Source organism: Salvelinus alpinus, chromosome 33 (assembly GCF_045679555.1).
Source record: "Salvelinus alpinus chromosome 33, SLU_Salpinus.1, whole genome shotgun sequence".
NCBI classification, from domain to species: Eukaryota; Metazoa; Chordata; class Actinopteri; order Salmoniformes; family Salmonidae; genus Salvelinus; species Salvelinus alpinus.
In genome coordinates, this window is record NC_092118.1 from 18,526,481 (window position 1) to 18,541,867 (window position 15,387).

The following is a 15,387-nucleotide window of genomic DNA, read 5'->3' on the forward strand; positions in this document are numbered from 1 at the left end:
CTGCGCCCCGTCCTCAGCGCTGTTGGAGCGTGGAGGTGAAGCGTGGAGACAGAGTGGAACGGACAGGAGCTGACTGCACAGAGAGCCACAGAAAGGAAGAGCTCAGGCCAGGAGCACACATTAATACTATTGTGGGCCACTCACAATGGGGCCTGGAAAGTGACTGCGGAAGGCCCTTAAACAAAGGAGACATCATTCTCTCTCCCCCACCCAATTAGATTTTCTCGCCCCGTTTTACATGACAAAAACACAGTCCATTTTTCCCAATTCCCCCTGCCATATTGGGCCCCGTTGACACAGGACCAGAGGAAACCAAACAAACGGCAGATTAGTGCTCGGTCTGGCTGATTGACAGTGGCCTGCACCGTCCATTCAGACACCGCCACTGTAGCGCCATACTGCTTCTCGCCCCCAAATATGTGCCCCGTCTCAACCTTCCCACGTGCCCGCGATATTCAACATATACATGAGAGAGACACTCATTTCCAAAACACACCCCATAATCATTACTTTTTTCTCACCAGGTCCTCTGAAATGATATTTCACACAGCCCAACAGGAACTAAATACATTATCTAGCTCCCAAACTGTTGCAGATGTTTTCATATTATCTCCAAACAAAAGGGCTGCTCTTGCTTGGGGTTAGCCCCTTCCATCTCTCTACAGCAGGGTTTCTCTAGTCTAGTTATTTTAACTGTGTGTGCTGGCTGTTTAATAGCCATTGACTTGCCTGTTATTTCCAACACAGCTCCCTATCCGTGGTTCATTAAGGGAACAGGGAAGAGTGACAAGGACCTGGAAGTTAATACTACTCCCTGAGTGCCAGGCCACCCTTCTCAGACACCGTTAGTTCCTGTTTTAAAATTCAGATGACCACAGACGCTACAGTGTAATCTCCCTCCATTTCAAATAGGAGTCACACAGGGGAGCAGCACCAGCTCCATCCTCTACAGAAGGCTGTGGGGAGAGGAGAGGCCTTTAGCCTGTCTGGTGCACTTTGCTATGCTTGCTGCTGCACACCTCTCTCTCTCTCTCTCTCTCTCTCTCTCTCTCTCTCTCTCTCTCTCTCTCTCTCTCTCTCTCTCTCTCTCTCTCTCTCTCTCTCTCTCTCTCTCTCTCTCTCTCTCTCTCTCTCTCTCTCTCTCTCTCTCTCTCTCTCTCTCTCTCTCTCTCTCTCTCTCTCTCTCTCTCTCTCTCTCTCTCTCTCTCTCTCTCTCTCTCTCTCTCTCTCTCTCTCTCTCTCTCTCTCTCTCTCTCTCTCTCTCTCTCTCTCTCTCTCTCTCTCTCACTCACTCACTCATCATCATCATCATCATCATCATCATCGTGTTACAGCACTGTCTAACCTGCTCCTGAATAGGCAGAGGTTGCTCTCACCTGCTCTCACCTGCATTGACACCGGCTGTGGGCACACTGGCTAAAGGCCCAGACTCTTTCTGGATGCTGCGTGTTTATCCTGTACCTTATGACTCTGAATAAGGCTGTTGTTGTGCATTCTGAATCTCAGACCAAGGACTTATATAAAGGTTCTAAACTGGCCATCCAAGTCTACATGTATCACGGTAGGGAGAGCATTAAAACTTCAAAAACAAGTGCATGAGACCATCAGCCTGAGTGAGCGAGGCGAAAATCTTTTTATAGCAGCACTTGGTCTAACATAGCGGCACAACTCTAAAGTGGGCCTGAATTGCGTGTCCTTTCCTCTTGACTGTGCAGCGTGGCTGAATTGACTCGATACGCCGGGCTCTCCTGTATGCTTACTGAGCAGGTAGCGTGAAAATTGACCTTTGCTTGGTTTCTTAACAGTGGATTATTCATCTTAATGGTTCAGATTGGTCAGGGTGGTTTTTCTGCTGTCTTCCAACATATTTTCCTCTCTCTCTCCCGTCGTTGTGTCTTCCAAATTCATTTTTAAATGAAAGAATATGCTTTACAGAACTCTGAGGGCTCAAAAAATAACCATGCCAAAAATCCCAGAACAATAAAAAAGGAAAAAGCCCATATAAACTGCTGCAGGGATTGGAAATCAACAGGCAATGATTGCATATGCAGTAACCGTTTTATAGGCAATGTGTGAAACAAAGACAATAGGAAATTCAGAAAACAGATCTGCCCATGATGTTATGTGAGTTATTTCTACTCATGAGTATAAATGAGGCACTATTTCACGAGGAAATGCAGAGCTTTAATCTGAAACCCATGAGTGACACAACAGAGAGAAACACACTTGTCTTCTTGGCCGTATTCATTCTGGGTAGTGTTTGAGAGGCAGGCCTTTGTCTCAGTGGCTGTGCCCTGCATACTGTAATGTAAGCAGACACCAGGTCGAGAGGATGGCCAGGACACATAATACAACACGTTTAAGAAGCAGATACAATCCCTCAGATGGGAGCTATGTCTTTGATGCAGTGCTTCTGCTCTAATGACTGGTGAATCTCCTCTCCACCGACCCGCCCTGTCTGAGGGGCCTGCGCCCAGACACTGCACTAAAATAATACGCAATAGTCATTTTTCTGGGATTTTTTGCACTTAAAATACCATCCATCAGTGGGCCAGGGCGGATTCCTCTGGCCCATCTAAACAGGCTTGTGGGTGAATCTGTCTAGTAGCAGCTAATAAAATAGCAGTGACAAGGCAGCGGGCCCAACCAGACAAAGAGACAGTGTGAGGGCTATGCCTTCCACCGGACCAGGAGGGACGCCATAAATCTAGCCCAGTCAAACAGCAGGAATGTCCCAGTTTGTCAAAAACAAATACCATCTTGTCTTGGATCGTCACTGGGCAGAAAAAGGGCCTCACATCTGGTTAAATAGAGTCAGCCAGACTTCCACCCAGCCCAGGCCATGGGCACGACTGACTTCCAAATCCAGACTTCAGCCCTTCTTTAACAAACAGGCCATCACACGGAAACTGCTGTCCAATCAGCAGCCACGGAGCACCACCACATTACCCCATAACACTCTGCATCTAAACATGAATCCTCTATTAGGGCCAATGTTAACACTTTGTTTGAGGTGGGGAGGGAGATTCCCCTGCAGTATGCAGACACTGGGCCAGGAGCTGAAGGTATGCTGTGATCAATAGCCTGCCCAGTGTGGGTGGTGTATAGGTGAGGCCAGAGTGGTCCTTTGAGGCCGGGGGGACAGTGTGAGAATCTCTGTCTCTGTACTGTTGATACCCAGCCTTTTCCTGTGGGGGGAAATGTGATGATGGTTGCCGGGGGTAACAGGAGACATCCCGAGCCGAGCCAAACACCTGCTCCCCCCTACGGACCGCTGATAGAGTGTACTGATGTCACAACCATCACAAACCTGGACTCCCTCTCCCTCACTCCCTCCCTCCCTCCCTCCCTCCCTCCCTCCCTCCCTCCCTCCCTCCCTCCCTCCCTCCCTCCCTCCCTCCCTCCCTCACTCCCTCACTCCCTCACTCCCTCCCTCCCTCCCTCTCTCCCTCTCTCTCTCTCTCCCTCTCTCTCTCTCTCTCTCTCTCTCTCTCTCTCTCTCTCTCTCTCTCACTCATATTTCCCCATGTATTTTTCTCCTCACTCACTCATCCATACCCTCCCTCCCTCCCTAGAGAATAATCAGACGCAGGCTGAATCAATGGCAGGCGTGCAGGCCCACAGGTAAAGGTTGCAGGGTTCACTATTGAATTATTCCTGCTCCTCTCTCATCACCGCCATCTGCCTGGCTGCTATTAATTGATGAGGTGGAGGGACAGAAAGCACAAGGCTATGCCGCCAACGCACATACACAACGCTGTATGTGTGTGTCTGTGAGAGAGAGAGAGAGAGAGAGAGAGAGAGAGAGAGAGAGAGAGAGAGAGAGAGAGAGAGAGAGAGAGAGAGAGAGAGTGGGTATGGTGTGTAAAACACACACACACAATCAGACACCACAGTGGTTCTCTCCGCCAGTCATTCACATCTATCACGGGACAGATAATGAATCATCTCTTGCTTTCAGCCAGTGTTTGTTTCATCTGCCTTTATTGTAATGGAGCCTTCAGAGTGTGAGGGCAGGTTGGCTGCTGGAGAGGGCATTCTTTACTCCCTGGTTTTGTTCTGCTGTCAGGCTGGGAGAAGCTGGGAGAGTCAGGGCTGCTGAGCTGAGACTGAACTCATCCAGAGCAAAGATCATGGCCTTTGATCTGCCAGTGCTCTCTTGGGGGACAAACAGGCCTTATTAAAAAAGACTAAATAAAGCTTTCCCTGCCTCCATTCTAAACTTCCCAAACTTCTCCACTTCTCCACTCTCTCATGTTGCCTATGGTCAAATTGAGCTGCCTTGATTCTGACAGTGAGTGAACTGCTTGGTCTCGCAACACCAAAACATAGCAACAAATAAAGCGATCTAACGGCGTTTAAGAATTTATTGGCTCTTGTTCCCAGAATACCTGACATACACAAACAGTGCAATCAATAGCAAATGTATCCGAACAAGGGCCTACTGGGCGTGAGATCAAAATGTGTGTCTTGGGGGAAGTCCAAGTAAGCTACAAAGAAAACTTATCTGCTTATGTCAAATGAAAAGTTACAAGTGCTAGTGATCGGCAGAAGAGGTAGCCACATTACAGACGTATCGTATAGCGATCAAATGTTAGGCTGTGATGGATTTATGGATGTGCCTGTGTGTTCTGTCCAGGATGGCCTAAAACAGAGCTTTGATTGGATGGGATTTATATGGAACACTTGGCGTTATTGGTGTAGTGTGATTACAGAGCCAGTGAAATGAGTCACACTGGGGAAGTGACTGTGATACACTTACATTACAGCATTTCCTCTAAATAAACCAAGATGGCTGCCAAGCCGCTGTCTGCACTAGTGGAACAACAGCCAGCCATGTTGCACATCTGCAAAGACGCTGCAGTAGAATCCTAGAAACACTCACCTCGACTAAACTCATAATAACCTAGTCACTAAAAACTCATATAGTACACAAGGTATTTTCACACTATCAGAAATGATACAATGAACATGTACTCACTTCGCTCTCAAAGCACTTACGGCTTTTCCTCTCCTCCTCTTATGCTTCCTGTCTGACACTGTCGCTGCTGCTGGTTTAATCAAACCCATCAGAGCCATTCTCTGTACGTCAGCGCAGCTATTCTCAGTTCCCCTTTCTGCAACCACAGAGCCAGCAGTCCTCCATGCCCTCAAGCCAGACTGACAGGCCCACAGGAGTGTCTGTGGTCACTCTCTCGCTGAGTGACAGGAAGGCAAGCAGGGCTACTGCATAAACCCCCCCCCCCCCCCCCCCCCCCCACAGACCCCTCCGGAGTGTGCAACCCAGCACCCTAAACCGCTGCTCCCCACCTCTGCTCAGATATGCAGCAGCAAAGCCTCAGGGCCTGGAAATAGAACTCATTAACACGGTTAGTAAGTACAAATGAGAAGACTGTCTCCTGATGGACTGTCTATCTCTTGGATCAGCTTTCAAGGAGAGCGTCTGGTAATGACGGGAGCGAGGGAAACCAATATTATAATGCGCTGCCTGTCTCCTCTCTGCTGACGGTGACACACCTTGGCGGCGGCTGAAATAAAGGCCTGAAAACGGGCTCGATGACAGGGAGCGAGGGCCTCTCTCACCCACACACCCGCTAACTCTGTGTGTGTGGACACCTATGTGTGCACTCATTTATGAGTGTGTGCAACATAAAATCCAGTTCAGGTTTACACCCATGTGCCATCCCTGATGCTGAAAAGCACACACAGAGCACAGCACACATAGTGAACAAACTCAATAGGGCCTAGTGTATCTATGTAGAAAGCTCATTATGCAAAAAGCCTTTCATGTTAAAAGTTCAGGCTGAAAAGTAGACATTTTGTCTAAACTTTGTTTTTGAATGAAATATCTTTGTACTTTCTAAGTTCACCCTTCACTTGGCCTCCTCTCACTATCGCTCTCTGTTTCTCTCTTCCCCCTAAAGCCTAGTGCTCTCCTCCATAGGCCATCTATTGGGTTGACTGACAGACACACAGTGGGCCAGTCTTTGTTCAGCTGCCAGGCAGAGAGAAGCTGAGGCAGTGCAGCCAGTGGTCAGTGCCATCCAGCCCAGTGCTTAGTGCTCTGGGGTACAGTCATGAAACGCAGGAAGAATGAATATGGACACAGGACGTTTTGATTCATAGTCTATCCCAAAATAGGATCGTGGCTTTCTGGTCAATTTGCTATTGCAGGATGAGCCAGCAGTGGAATTTATACAGAGGCATCTATAAACCAGGGGGAAAGAAAATACTTCCTTGTGTGAGTCTGGACAGCAGGGCCATATGAGTGCGACTGCGTAATGTGCACAACTGGTCTATAAAGTCATTATTTCAGCTTTTTTTATAATAAAAGGCTTCTTTTTTTTTTCAAAATGAAAGGTAATGTATTTATGAAATTCTTGCCACGTTCTGTGGACAGCAAACAATTTCCTCTGCTCCCTGTGTCCCTGGGTCCTGGATTAGAGGCCAGCCGTCTGACAGGAGCCAGACTGGGCACTGGGCCCCGGGCCCTACAGGGGCCCCTCCTCACCCTAATAACCCTCCTCACCCGCCCTCGCCCAGACCTCATCTCCACTCTGCATCACCGCAATAACAGCCTTTATTAAAACAGCATACAGCAAAGTCAATTTCAGATTGGACATAATATGGCGTGGAAGAAGGGGCTGGTGGTTAGGGGCTACAATATCCTGTTTCTGGGAAGGTTTACGTAGCATTTTAACAAGCATGAAAAAAGGATGACATTCCAGGGATGGCTGTTGTCTGTCTCCTGTGCTCCTCCCGTCTGTGGGAGGGAGCTGTGCTGCATGCCGCCCCCGCAACGCCATCAGAGTGTGGCCAGGCTCACCCCTGCTTTCCCCTGGCTTCTGCTGTCACAGCCCCGCCACAGGACCCGCTCTTTCAGGAACACTGTGAGAGCTGGAGAAGGTAAAGCTCAAAGCCCAGATAATGTGCAGCTCTAAGGGGCTATAGACAGGCAGGGGGCGAGAGGAAGGGAGAAGACCTGGCTTCTATACTGCATGAGCGTGAGATATTCCAACCCAGTTTAGGTAAGGATGGTTTGAAAGCCCACCATTCCCCCCCACTGTTGACATATCCTGTCGGCTGTCCAAGAGCCTCCGTAAGGGCTGCCAGAGAGCTGGGGGCCCCAGAAGATGAGTGACGATCTGGTATTTGCCTTATTAGCAAATTTTTTTAGGCATGAAGCTCTTTGCCAGCTTTTTTGGGACCATGGAATTATGTATGAGACGGAAAGAGAGAGAGGCGAGTGGGGATAAGAGGAATGCCTCTGTTGTCAGGACAGGGCTTGCTATTAACTGGAAGCGCACCCCTTTTAGTGAAACAAACAGCGAGTTTCAAATTGGATTCCGCCAGTATGCAGTAATTCCACGCATCTTTTGGCCTCATTTCCATTTGCCCATGCAAACAGCCTGCATGCTTCTCTGCCCACTCACTAGGCCACACCCACTGAGATGTGCCGGCCAGGCTCTTGTTACTGCGCTTCCTGGTTAGAGACCTGAGTAGCAAGCTCTGCTGGTGGGGTGTTTACCATGGCTACTGCAGTGTCACTATCCAGTCCACCCATCACCGCTCTATACCCCCCCTGACTGCTGCTACACCCCTGACTGACCAGGCAGGCCCATGTGTACTGAGAGACTGGAGACAATGAGTGGAGGCTGCTCTGACGGGCCCCGGCCCCAGCCTCCCTCCCAGCCACCTCACAAACAGGGATTTCCTCCTGCGATGAGAGCCAAGCCGTCACAGACCAGTGATCAAGGGCCTGCCATCTGTGACTGAGGCAGATTTACAGCAGGGGCTAATCCACACCGTCAGCCCTGTTTGTTCTCCTTCTCAGCCTCCTCCGCACACACACACAAGTGCAGGCACACACCGCAGACTCCCTCTGTGAAACACACACACTCACTGCTTCCCTCCATATCTGTGGCCTGCTCCACTCCACCACTCCTCCACTAGGACCCTAGTCACTTAACTTTGCCCTTTTTAAAAAGCATGATCTCATTCTGTTCAGTGCTCAAAAAATAACTTTAGTCCATTAACTGTTATGAAATGAGAAACCCCAATGTGTCAGTGAGTTATATGCCCTGGTGAACATCACTCATAAGAAATAGTGTCATCCAATGCCCGAGTGTCACACTAGCTATCAGTCCCCATACACACAAACCCACACACACACATACCTGGAACAAGAGTTTCTCCTCTCGTCTCTTCTCCCCTCCCTCTCTCTGCCAGTGTATCCAGTGAGGTGTCGGTGTCTGGCCTGTGTGCGGTGTGTTAGTACAGGGCAGCAGTGGGCTGTACTCTGTGGCCTCTCCACCCAGGGACAAGGCAGCTGTGTGGCTTGGGTGTGGGTGTGGCTGGGGTCCCTCTGAGGCCTCCTTTGTTCCCCCCCGGGCAGCCAGAGAAAGGGTTAAAGAAGACAAATGGAGGCAGAGCCACAGAGGAACGTGCTTAAGCAGCAAACTTTCAGAGCGGGGGCAGGAATTAAAACAATGGCTGCCTTTTATCCCAGCGTTGGTCTAATTGGATGGGAAATTCATCTCTGCCGCCTTAGCAGCACTCTCCCTTGACGCTCTACAGAGGGGAGACATGGCACCAAAAACCTCTGGCCTTCAGATTCCGCCCACCCAGCCGCACGCACCCCACAGCTTCCTCACACAGACCTTTCACCCAGCAAGGCTTCCTGTGTGAGTGCATGTGTGATTACACACCTTGCAAACACTATCCTAGTCTCTGTGCTGCCTGCATCTGTTTGCAGAGACAAGCCTACTTGTGTTGTCATCTGTCCTTTTTCCTTTATGACGTCACTCTGGTCTTTGATACAGTGGTCAGGGCTCCTGGGGCTGTTGCAGGGAGGCTGCTGATTGGGGGAAGCCTAGTTCCTAGCTAGCTCCTGTGGAGACTAGTAGCCCAGCACCTAACACCAACAGAGCAGCGCTCCAAGCCCAGCAGCAGTCAGGGGAATTACTGCCTAGCTGACCCAGAAATCCAGGGTCAGCTTTGTTTTAACAAGCAGGGGAACCTTCCACCACTTTAGCAACTGTGCCTCGACCACAAGAAAGGGTCCTGCGCCTCCGAAGAGCCAGCGGGGAGGAAATTAATATTACACCAGGAGGGAATGGTTCAGCTCTAAAGGGGGTGGGGGGAGGGGGGGGGGGGGGGACTGGGTCATTCACTGGTGCTGTGACAAGGCATTAGGAGGTGAAGCGGTAGTTTGGCAGAAGGGGGAGGAGTCTAGGAATTCACAAAAGTTCATTCTCGCTGATGAAAAGGTATGTTCATTATCAGCGTAATTCGATCAAGATGCTCGAAGAAGGGGGGGGGGGGGGTAGGAGAACGAGGAAAGGCTGACATTCTTTATTACACACTTCATTTCATTTAACGGACCTTTAAAAACTATATATAAAGGAAAAAAGAAAGGGTAAAGGAGAGAGGGAAAACTTTGCCCTGGCTCTTAAGGGGAGGTGGCAGCCGTTCCAGACGCTCTTGGTCTGCGCCCAGTCTTTTCCTGGCAGAGAATGTCCGCTGGCCTGTAAGGTGGGAGCGAGCAGAGCCTGACTTTGTAACACAATCAATCAGGCCTTCAGCACTGAGCCTCGCAGAGCTCCGTTTGGTAAACATCAAGTCACAGGCTATTAAAGGATCCGCTGGCTTTCTAAAGTCCCAGGATGCCAGACTGTTCAGAGGCATGACAACAACGGCCTGGTGCATAGCCGCTAACAGAGTCACTAACACAGGATAGGGACTGGGAGAGACATTAGGAGATCTCTACGCTTACGGTTAAATTACCGGATTATAATGATCTCTGGATGTCTTGATAAAACAACGCCCTGTACACATGAGCAATTCCACCCTTTGACCTTGTGATACATTTACAATGAACTCCCCTTGCCTTTCATCAGTGTGTTACAATCAGCCAAACCTAATGATCTAATTCCTAACAACCCTCCCGTTCTATTTCCTAACCTCTCAGGTCAAAAGTAGCTGAATTACTTTTGGGAAAAGATGAGGTGATTAAATTAATCAACTGAAGGACCTGACAGCAAGGCAATCAAGTCATCTTAAAAGTACACACTTCACGCAGGCATTAACCTTGAACTAAACCCCACTAGCGGCCTGAACAATTATCACAGAGTAGAATTTTTTTTATCCACCATCTTGTAGTGTTTTTTCGTGTGTTTACTGTGGGATAATGTGGTCTGGAAGACTGTAGTTTGATGTATCTCCGAAGGGGGGCTGGAGGGAGCACCCCTAGCATATGTGTGTGTGTGTGTGTGTGTGTGTGTGTGTGTTGCTCTGCCCACACCACCCCTGTGCAGGAGCCCATTACCTAACCTACAGCTAGCCTCATTCAGTTTCTTACAAACGTGGTTATCCATTAACACACATCAAAGGTTAGGAAAGAAGATATATAAATAAACAGAACCTCAAGCAAAAAAAGAGAAAATGAGACTTGTTTGTGAACCACACCACAGCCCCCCTCCTTCCTCTAACACAAAACCCCCAACCCCCCACCCTTTTAACCTAAGTGGGCTTCCTCTTGCTTTTACATGTTCACTTGTCCACTGTACTGTAGTCATTAACATATTTGGAGTGCAGTAAGCAGAAAGCTTAATTGTCCTTAATTGCTCGTCTAAATGTGTTCTCTAATGATTTGCCTCAGATCTGTGACTGCCTTTTGCGCAATTTCCCGGCCGCTGGCTTCATTATCCCTGCCTCCTTGGAACAAAGCATCTTCAGAGGCCCGCCCTTTTTTTACATAACAACACACAGAGTGAGTGTGAGGGAGGCAGTGACGGCACTCTGCGGGGACACACACAATGGAGGCCCTTTGTCAGGGTGCAGAAGTTAAAGTGATTAGAAAACCAAATCTGTGCTAAGACACAGTGTTAATTGACCGCTGCTCACTCCTTTTTATTCGGCCCCCAACAAACGACCAATCCTGGCTTTTGTTTGTGCCTTTTGCTGCTGTGGGTGTATGTGTTGTTGCTGCTTTGCTCCTCCTACCTCCGGCCTGATGGCATCTCTGAATGTGTCTTTATTGGCTGAACAGCAAGGCCCTGTAGCCTCTATTAACTGCAGGCACGGCCAGGCCTGATCTCAGAATTATTATTATTATTTCTCAGAAAGCATCCAACTGAATTGTGCATATATAGGAAAAAAGGCTGCATTCAGAAATAATTAGTTACAGTTCATTTAGTTTTGACTAGGAAAAAATATGTGAATATACATTTTCTGAATACATGCACTATTCTGAACTAAAAATATATAAATAAACATAGAGTGTAGGGTTTGTGCCTGACAGAACGGAGGCACAGTAGCTACTTCCTGCCTTCTACCTGTGTGGGAGGAGTTACAGAGGGCAGGTGGCTTTCCTGTTAGATATGCACTATGCGCCAGCAAAAGTAAAACAATCTAGAGCACGCTGTATTTTGAATCTGAGGTGCCAAAGAAAATATATTGTGCCCTATTTTATCATCGTTTTACCTGCTTATATCAATATCATAGCACAGACTCAGTGGCATTGGGAGCTGTTTGTCTTGTTTGAATACGATACGGCACAGACACTTACTCACATTTCAACCACTGTTACTTTTTAGAATCAGTTTATCAGTATGTTTTTGATTACATTTCCCTTGCAGGGAAAGATAACAACAGCAACAGCAGCACAGTCACTGTCTAAAGGTGTCTGGTTCCATGAAAGTAGTCAAATTATCTTTGATAATTAACATAAGCACTACTGCTCATATCTATACCGCAGAGAACATAAAATAAAGCCCTCTTTAGTCCCTGTGTGAAGTATTATGAAGCAGGTACAGGTACAGCCAGTAGCTGGTAGGTGTGTCTGTATCCCCTTGTAAAATATAGTGGAGAGTAAGTCCTCCCATTGTAAAATATAGTAGAGAGAAAGTCCTCCCATTGTAAAATATAGTAGAGAGTAAGTCCTCCCATTGTAAAATATAGTAGAGAGTAAGTCCTCCCATTGTAAAATATAGTGGAGAGTAAGTCCTCCCATTGTAAAATATAGTAGAGAGTAAGTCCTCCCATTGTAAAATATAGTAGAGAGTAAGTCCTCCCATTGTAAAATATAGAAGAGAGTAAGTCCTCCCCTTGTAAAATATAGTGGAGAGTAAGTCCTCCCCTTGTAAAATATAGTGGAGAGTAAGTCCCCCCATTGTAAAATATAGTAGAGAGTAAGTCCTCCCATTGTAAAATATAGTAGAGAGTAAGTCCTCCCATTGTAAAATATAGTAGAGAGTAAGTCCTCCCATTGTAAAATATAGTGGAGAGTAAGTTCTCCCCTTGTAAAATATAGTGGAGAGTAAGTCCTCCCATTGTAAAATATAGTAGAGAGTAAGTCCTCCCATTGTAAAATATAGTGGAGAGTAAGTCCTCCCATTGTAAAATATAGTAGAGAGTAAGTCCTCCCATTGTAAAATATAGTAGAGAGTAAGTCCTCCCATTGTAAAATATAGTAGAGAGTAAGTCCTCCCATTGTAAAATATAGTAGAGAGTAAGTCCTCCCATTGTAAAATATAGTAGAGAGTAAGTCCTCCCATTGTAAAATATAGTGGAGAGTAAGTCCTCCCATTGTAAAATATAGTAGAGAGTAAGTTCTCCCATTGTAAAATATAGTGGAGAGTAAGTTCTCCCATTGTAAAATATAGTGGAGAGTAAGTCCTCCCATTGTAAAATATAGTGGGGAGTAAGTCCTCCCATTGTAAAATATAGTAGAGAGTAAGTCCTCCCATTGTAAAATATAGTGGAGAGTAAGTCCTCCCATTGTAAAATATAGTGGAGAGTAAGTCCTCCCATTGTAAAATATAGTAGAGAGTAAGTCCTCCCATTGTAAAATATAGTGGAGAGTAAGTCCTCCCATTGTAAAATATAGTGGAGAGTAAATCTTCCCATTGTAAAATATAGTGGAGAGTAAGTCCTCCCATTGTAAAATATAGTAGAGAGTAAGTCCTCCCGTTGTAAAATATAGTGGAGAGTAAGTCCTCCCATTGTAAAATATAGTGGAGAGTAAATCTTCCCATTGTAAAATATAGTGGAGAGTAAGTCCTCCCATTGTAAAATATAGTAGAGAGTAAGTCCTCCCATTGTAAAATATAGTGGAGAGTAAGTCCTCCCATTGTAAAATATAGTGGAGAGTAAGTCATCCTGCTCTATATCTTACCCGTATCAGCAGACGGACACTTGCGGATGGTGAAGATGGCGCTGAGCTCCTCGTCATCCTCAGGCAGGCCCTTCTGCAGGAGCTGAAGCTTCCTCAGGCTCTCGCTGCGCTGGTGCTTCATGGAGCGCACATGCTGGACCAGGTTGAGCTTGGCCTTGGTGGAGTAGTTACACAGCACACAGTGGTAGTAGCAGGCATCTCCCTCCACCGCGTTCTCCTGATGCTGCAGGTGCTGTGGGAGGAGAGCGAGAGAGAGAGAGAGAAAAAGAGAGAGGAGAGGGAGAGAAAGGGCTTTTAACTGACGGCAGACAGCTAGCCAGGCACCACTGACTCACTTTCACTCACACAGTTCGCAAATGAACAAATCAATTACCAATCACGGGCCTGTTGTTTAACACCCAGCCCTCTTCCACACTGTTCGGTTTGGACTGAGCCCTGTATCTCTCTCTGTGTCTGGCTGTATCTGTCTGTGGACTAACAGGACAGGAGAAGAGAGGGGTGGGAGCCGGGCTGGTCTCAGGGGCCCAGACGCGGGCGAGAGACACATCACACACCCCTCAGAGGACCACAGGACCACAGACCTGGCAGACGGAAGGGAGCATTGATCCCTTTCACTCAAGAGAAGCCTCTTGTCTCTGAGAAGGAAACTCCAAACATCTGCCTTTTCATGCATGGGATGCTAAATATTGATCAGGGCCAGTCAAATCCTCCCTATCACAGCAAGCGTCAGGGAGAGAGAGGGAACGCGGAGAGAGAGCGGGGGGGGGACCACATTCTGAAACGAGCTAGAACATTCCTCAACAGGGTAGTGACCTTCAGGGGACAGAGACTCCACAGTATTGACCTATCAACCCCATCATTTCCTCTAAGTGCCCCACACTGACACTCCAACTCCACTGTACCCCACACCCGACACACACCCTATAACGACACACAACGTGCCCCACACCCCACAGTGAGACCATCTCTCCCAACACCACACCACACCACGGACCCACATACTAATTACCCCCTACAAGGCCCAATCAATGGCACAATGCCAACACAATATGGCCCTGACTAGGGGATCGGTAGAGGTATTGATAATTATCCTATAAAGCAGGGACCTGATCATTTCATGTTTACAATGCAAGGGCCAGACTCAGTATGGCCACTGTTCTCACTGCTTCTCATGCCTGTCATGTTCTGTTCATACGGCCCGCTCTGGAGTCTAGCTGTGGATTTCTGGGGCTGCAATCAATGTCAATCATCACAAGATGTTTCTTTCTATTCTAATCTTCATGGCCTAGTCTCTTGTGAGATTCAGTGGCTGAGTGGGTGAATGGGCTGAAAACAACAAACATTTCACTGCCAGATGGGGACTAGATCAGATAATGAATCCAAATAAATGTACTTTCCGTCCATCATTAATGCTCCATTAAAAACTGCCAGGAAAATAAATACATGTAAAAATTGTGATTTCTTTGTAACAATGGCTGGGTTTTCCATGTATGGCTTTGAAAGCTTTTGAGAATTGCATGTATAGGCAACAAAAATAAGGCAATTGGAGCTTAGTGGAGATACAATTGGATGCATTTGATAGGTAATTATTAATCCTAACCAAGACAATTGCTACTGCAATTCGTCATATCATGTGAAAACTGAAAAGGCTATGATAAAAATGACTTGAATACACAATGCAAGCACAAGCAGATTATAAGAAAGATTGCTACATTTCAGTATCGTTTTATTTGAAACAGGCGTCATTTTGAATGTGTGGCTTCATGCTGAGAGAGAGGAAAGAATGGCTGTTATCCTGTATCTGCCTCCTACCACGACTCTCTTAATCTCCCATACAGGCCACCCCCCACACTTAGACAAAGGTCGGGAAAAACGAATTGATAAATTAAGAGGAGCCTGAACCGGCTTGCCCTGCATTGAGGCAACATGTTTAGATGGCTGGGAAATGCAAAAGCAATGGAAACATTACATTTTAACCACATTACATCTGAATCAGGTGTTGACAGCCTGGGCTGAGAAAAAATCATAATAATATTATGTTCCCAGAAATGCTCCCGTCCTTTTCTTCTAATGTTTAATTTTCTGGTAATATTGTAATATCGCTATGGGCTTTTCTGGGCAATTGTATTCCATTCTCCCTGGTTTTATATTTCTCACTTCTACACCTAAACGTACATTAGGACACTGCTTCCAGGAAAAGGAAGGGAGTT

General features: G+C 47.1%; 1 protein-coding gene across 4 annotated transcripts in view; it reads right to left on the reverse strand.

Moving 5' to 3' along the window:
- Window positions 1–15,387, reverse strand: part of LOC139563074 (zinc finger homeobox protein 3-like) — a 193,827-nt gene that overhangs the window by 57,836 nt on the left and 120,604 nt on the right. For all 4 annotated transcript variants that reach the window (XM_071381352.1, XM_071381350.1, XM_071381351.1 and 1 more), the window contains one exon: window positions 13,178–13,409. In XM_071381352.1, the coding sequence (XP_071237453.1) occupies window positions 13,178–13,409 (232 nt within the window). The remainder of the gene's footprint in view (window positions 1–13,177; window positions 13,410–15,387) is intronic.